Source organism: Sprattus sprattus (assembly GCF_963457725.1).
Source record: "Sprattus sprattus genome assembly, chromosome: 16".
Taxonomy (NCBI): domain Eukaryota; kingdom Metazoa; phylum Chordata; class Actinopteri; order Clupeiformes; family Clupeidae; genus Sprattus; species Sprattus sprattus.
The window spans coordinates 4,319,485-4,326,301 of NC_137914.1; the positions used below are offsets into that span (position 1 = coordinate 4,319,485).

Sequence of the window (6,817 nt, forward strand, 5' to 3'; positions counted from 1 at the left end):
TGCCATGACCAATCATAATGTTTGATTCTCAATCTCACAGCATGTTAACAATGTGTCACATAGACACATCTTTGCCTTCAGTAATGATGAAGTCTACAGTGCATTTACTAGTGATGCTAATATGAATTTGTTATTGACTATTAAGTGTCCTGATCTATATCTATGGGACTGACAACAAATGCTGGGATTTAGCATATATGGTAAGGAGTTTCTGAGATGGTTATGTCAGTCATACACCAGAGGGTCCATCAAAATGTGATATCTAGTGCTGGAAGTCCAGTGAAAACGTGATTTGGTGATGAAGATGAGGTTTGGTCAGACTTACTCAGGCATGGAGCCTCATCATCTGCATCTAAAGGGTGGTAGAACACAAAATGTATGTCATTTTACATTCACTTTTAACAGTAAACGGCCGTGTTTGGAGGTTAACAGTTAAGGGATGTAAGTGCTTTTCAGGACAGATTACAGAAGGTAAGTGCATAAGGACAGATAACAGAAGGTTAGTGCATAAGAACAGATCACAGAAGGTTAGTGCATAAGGACAGATCACAGAAGGTTAGTGCATAAGGACAGATCACAGAAGGTTAGTGCATAAGGACAGATCACAGAAGGTTAGTGCATAAGGACAGATCACAGAAGGTTAGTGCGTAAGGACAGATAACAGAAGGTTAGTGCATAAGGACAGATCACAGAAGGTTAGTGCATAAGGACAGATAACAGAAGGTTAGTGCATAAGGACAGATCACAGAAGGTTAGTGCATAAGGACAGATCACAGAAGGTTAGTGCATAAGGACAGATCACAGAAGGTTAGTGCATAAGGACAGATAACAGAAGGTTAGTGCATAAGGACAGATAACAGAAGGTTAGTGCAGAACTGCAATTAGACCAAATGTAAGTGAAGCACCCAGGAATAAACTGTTTCTGCTACTTTGCTAAGTTTTGCATTTCAAATTTATTTTATTGTATTAATGTAATGCTATTAAAATAGTTTATGTCAAAACTACTATGAGTCCTACTATTAGCCTGCATAACATCTCTGGATTTTTTTCTAACTTAGACCTATGTGCTTTAGTTTTTAAGATTTATAATGCAAAACTGCATTCATTTTATTTTATTCATTTTTTTCATGTTGAAACTATAAGCTTAAAATGCAGAACCTGGTTGTTTTTCACAATTGTTTGTTTGTTGACAATATTCAAAAACTGCGATGTAAGCCATAGCTTGTACCACACTTTATTGAAACTTTATTTTAACACTTAACACAAGTTTTTTTTATCTTACAATAACTTCTAATTCATTATCACTGGAAACTTGTCTGCCAGTATTTGACTGTGAATTTCATTAAGTGTTATTAAAGTGCGAGGCAGAGCCATTCATTACACACTACTCCACTATCTCCCTTCTATATGAGCCCAATCGACGGGCAGTTATCTCTTGAGCTACACAAAGATAGGATACTGAAATTGAAGAATTGCAAATAAAATTGAAGAAATGCAAAGAAAAAAATCCAAAAAGGCTTTTTGTAATGTTTCAAAGCTTCGAAATGTTGATTCCTCAAAGATTGAAGAGAAATTAGAGGAAAAAAATATTTGAAGTTTATGCCTTATACAGATATTTAGTTTTGTTGTAGAAATGATTACATGTTGTAATTCATGTTGTATGATACATGTCTGATACCTAAATGGCTTGAATACGTTATTTAGCAATGACACATTTCATCTATTTTTGTCATACTTGTGATTAATTCAAATTAACCAGAATCAAAGGTATAGTAGGAGGACAAACATAATATTACAGTCAAAAAATCTCTTTTATAAAGCATTTATGTGTGGGAGAATGATGACTTAAACTCGAATTTGGAGTGTTTTAGCTCAGAGAGATGTACAGATGAGCTACTTACGGGCCAACGCGACGACGCTTAGGATCAGCACGAGGTAGAGCTTAGTGTCCCCCATTATGGGTTGATGAAGCTCTTTCCTTCGGGTAGGCGAGTACACAGTGGAGACTGATTCACCTCCTCCAGAGCTGCTCTTTTATACACCCCCACCCCGGGCAACTAGTGGACAGGGGGAGTTTACAAAAAGGGCTGCCCCGACTCCAAAGTTCACACTGCTTGCCATAAGGACAGAACCAAGGCCACTGGGTTTATTAAAAAGTAGGATTATACCGTTTGCAGTGTCTTCTTTTTAGATGACTGATAGACTTATTTTTTTTTTTATATAAAAAAAAATAGACTTGAGATGAATAACAACTATTTCGAGGCTTGAGTGCAGCCAAGAAGAACAGGTGCTAAACCATGTGACATTATAATCAGCACATTATTGCACATGTGTATCATTTAAAAGATTAGTGTCCAAAGCAGCATTCATAACCATTTTCTCATCTCAAGGGAAATATTCAATTGTTGTACAAGTACAATATGAATGCCAGCAAAATATGCAATTGACATGTTTCTGATTCTCTGCCCTCCCCTTCTCCTCTCTCTCCTGTTGTGGTTTAATACTGCACTGCCAAACAACCGAATGAACTCTATTTGCACCATGTATGTCCACATAAGTCTTGACGGGTGTGGACACATAAAAGCCCCCCTGTGTGTGGCAATACATCCCTGAGGCCAGAAACTGTTATAGTCTTGCTAACGTTTCCACTGTACAAAAACTATCTCTGTTTAGACCAATTATATCTCTAAAATATGTCTGTCGCTATCCCTCTGCTATCAGTGAAAATGCAAGTCACGATTTCCTAAGGTGAGCAGAACCTACCATAGTTAGCGTTACCGATTGGGTATTACAACAACCATGCAGTGAACTAAAGTAAACACACCCATTGCCTAATGATTTCATAGCATCTGTTGCATGGTGTAAATCAGTTGCTCAGATAAATCAGATTCTAGAGCTGTAACGTAAAGTTTTATAAGAAGCTGCAGGGTATGAGGCAAGCAACACGAATCGAGGTATTCTGTCTGTTTTCTGCTTTAGATTATTGGTAACAACATCTCTATTTTAATGAGACAAAACAACAGTTATTACAAAAAACTGACTGCATTTGAACTCCCCAAAGAATAAGTTTAACGTAAACTGACGATGTTTCGCTCACAACTGATCTTCGCCAATTTAGCTAAAAACCCATACATTTTTCTATAGGGTCACACTTACATGATTATGGGGCAAAACAGGGAACACAAACATCCCATAGGTTTATATTACAAACAGAACAGGTTCAGTCTTTGGAGGGTTTGCTGGGCTGCGAGGGCTGACCATCGATGTGCTTTCCACAGCCACAGATCTCCCCTGTCCTCATCCTGCTCACTGGAAACTGTTTAGGTGGTTCACTACAGTATACAGATGATGCCTTTAACAGTAATGTCATTAATTAGGCTTAGACTGTTAGAGCACATCCGTTTTAAAACTATTACTCCCACTGCAATACAAATGCATGAACAAAACGGCCTTCTCTATAAGTTAAGGCATATTACTAAGTGGACGTCAAAACAGGTATCAGGGAGAAACAGACCTGTGCGCTGTAATGTCCTCTCGTTGAGCGCATCCTTATAATGTCATTGTTTAAAAAAAATGTATCCCACGCGCAAGACCAAAACCTGAGGCCAAAACCTGAGACCAAAACCTGAGACCAAAACCTGAGACCAAAACCTGAGACCAAAACCTGAGACCAAAACCTGACAAATATGTATCACATAGTGGTTGTCTATACAGGCATCAGAGAGCGATAGACGCAGACAGAGAGAGCGCGAGAGAGGCCCACAAATCCTCAGGCCTCCTGCCAAATCTCGCTCTCCACCACTTTCCAAATCAAACTTACGTCTTTGTTTACCTCGCTGGAGAGAGCACACAGGGAAAGACGAGCCAGATACCAAAGTTCTGTGGCACACAGGTCACCTCTTCAGTGACCCCCAGCTGCTGTTGCAGAAAGAAGCAGGCTCAGGGGCGGATGGGACCCAGACATTTCAGGGTTGGCCGTGTATGAATGCCTCCCTACTAAAAGGTGAACTAGTTTTACTCCGAAGCCTGACCTGAATTCCTTCCATTGCAGAGGGCAGCCAGTGCAGCACCTACCATCCCCCCCCACCCCAACACTCCCCATGATGCTGCCCCTTCCCCTGTTCCCAGCAGACAGTGGCAGCTCTTGTTTGCTCAGTGGGATCAGAATAATGAACCTCAAAAGCCTTCTTTTTTTTTTTTTTTTTTTTAAAGGTTACTTTATTTTCAATAAAGCATAACAAAAATAACCAATGTAGTACAATATGATCAGGATTTACATCTACTTCATACTAACATGTTGTCCAACCGTAACCATTTTTAGTGTGACCCTGAATCCCAATAGCACCACATTTAAAGTGTGACATTAAACACATGTGACATGTGACATTAATCAAAAGCCTTCTTACCTGATTAAGGTCCTGGCAGGGTGTGCTGTAGGCTGATTTTGTACTATTACTTTTGACTTGGGGAGCATTAACTCTTTATGTTTTTTCCCTGTTGGCATTATGCCTGTTGTCCAAACAAGAGGACCATTAGTAATTCTTCCAGGATTGCTAGTTTGCCATTCTGTCTTCTCCAGTTTCAAATTCTATCTCTGTGGCTAAAGCAAAGGGTTACTATAGTTAACATTACAACTGATCCTTTACTCTAGACTGAGTAAACCTCCTGCCATATTTCCTCTTAATTCGGCAGTCTGGATCAGCATCATGGAAGCCTGGAACAAAAGAGGGAGACTAAGGTCGTTTTTCTTGGTAAATGTAAGCAGCTATGTGGTAAAAGGCTGAGTTTGCTCACTTGTTTCATCTTTCAGCAAATATATTTTGCCAGTAAGCACATGCTTGAAGAGTTAACTTAATGCAAACATCAGAGAGAGAGAGAGAGAGAGAGAGAGAGAGAGAGAGAGAGAGAGAGAGAGAGAGAGACAGGGAAAGAAAGAGAAAGACCAGGTCAGACACGGACAGAAAGAGAAAGACCGGGTCAGACAAGGAATGAACGGAGAGGGAACAGGTTTTGCACCACAACCTGTAATGTTACCTACAAGAGCAAATCCTTCCGATATGAGCACCGTTTTAAAACTATAACTCCCATCACTCATTACAAATGCATGAACAGAATGGCCTTTTCTTCAAGTTAAGGTGTATCACTAAGTGGGCGTCAAAACAGGTATCAGGGAGAGACAGAACTGTCATGACCCAGCCTGGTCTGCTCCGCCCCCTGCTATCATTGCTCTGTGTTCTTCCACAGCTAATTAGCAGAGTCTGCGCAGGTGCCCGCAGGTGTGAGGAATGAAGACCTAATGAGCTCCACCATATGAAGGCCATGGCGGACGGTGCTAATGTCTCTCATCGACGCGTCGTTATGTTGTTTGTTTTGGACACATGTACACTACTCTGACACCCGCTTACACCACACCTTTATTTGCTGACATTTACACTGACTGTTCTATTATACTTTAAATAAATCCTTTTATTACACAACCTGGCGTCGGAACTCCCGTTCATGTAACATGCAATGAGCCTTGTGTGTTACAGAACTGTGCGCTGTAATGTTATGTCATTGTGCACATCCTTCTGATGTACTTGTTAAAAGATTATCCCGTGTGCAAAACCAAAACCTATCAAATATGGTTTTCAGTGACTGTATTACACAGTGGTTGTTTAAACAGCCCTCAGAGAGAGATAGAGGCAGACACAGAGAAAGGGAGGTCCACAGATCCCCAGACCTCCTGCCAAGTTTGTGTCCCCACCACCTTCCAAATCAAACTTACACTTTTGTGTACTTCGCTGCAAAGAGCACACAGTGAAAGACGAGCCAGATACCAAAGTTCTGTGGCACACAGGTCACCTTTTCAGTGACCCCCAGCTGCTGCAGACACCGTTGGCCCAAATGCGTTTCAGGGTTGGTGGTGTATAAATGCCTGCCTTCTAGAACGTGAACTAGTTTTACTCACAAGCCTGAATGGCCCTTCAATTGCAGAGGGCAGCCAGTGCAGCATAGTGTTTTATATTTAGCTATTCTGCATATTTGCAATTGATTTGATTTAACTCAACATCAATGCAATTTCAACTGCAATTTTTCAGAATTCCCTCAGGAAACAAGTAAGTTTTTGGTGATCACAAAAAACCTTGAAAGACCCTGGAGGGACTGTGAAATGTGCCACGGTAAGAAAGTGCCCTTGAAGTGCTAGTTAACTTATAGTGATATAGCTACTCATGGAGTGATCAACAATAACCCTTCAAATAAAAATTAAAATTAAAATCATTGAGATTTAGATATTTTATAATGGTGAAGCCTAAACTAAATTGTATTTAATGGATGCATTCTTCCCTGATGAAGTAGTGAGCCAGAGGTTTTGACTCCTTATCAACCACTGCAAATACTAAATGTCAGATATGGCACACAGTTCCATACTCCACATCGCACTGCTTGAGCAGTAACCTATGCTGGTAATGGCATGTTTTAAAGCAGCACAACGGATCAATAGCTATTCGCTAAAGGTATGCTAGCAGCTAAAACTAACGAAATCTCTTGAAATGTGCTGACTTTGACATTATGACAAACTAGTTACTCAACGACTGTCCTTACACAGTCAAACATCAAGCAAGTGCAACACAAGACTAAGCAAGATGGCAAATAAGCTACTTACTAGATCGGCAGAAGGTAAACAAGTCAGGTCGGCGGGCTGCGGCAGGCAAAACTACAGAACGCAGTTATATGCCTATCGACCCTGCTATGCCAATGGCACGGACGCGATTCTCCATATTAAATGTCATTGTAGCGCCCGAATTTAAGCTGTTATTTTAAGGTTAAACTGCTT

General features: G+C 40.4%; 1 protein-coding gene across 1 annotated transcript in view; it reads right to left on the minus strand.

Annotated features, from left to right (window-relative positions):
* LOC308377734 (apolipoprotein B-100-like) overlaps nt 1-1,956 on the minus strand; it is a gene marked incomplete at both ends in the record, with an annotated part of 42,873 nt that extends 40,917 nt beyond the window's left edge. Inside the window, 2 exons of the mRNA XM_080854473.1 lie at nt 326-352; nt 1,902-1,956. Of these exons, the coding sequence (XP_080710599.1) occupies nt 326-352; nt 1,902-1,956 (82 nt within the window). The remainder of the gene's footprint in view (nt 1-325; nt 353-1,901) is intronic.
* Between the last annotated feature and the right edge of the window lie 4,861 nt (nt 1,957-6,817).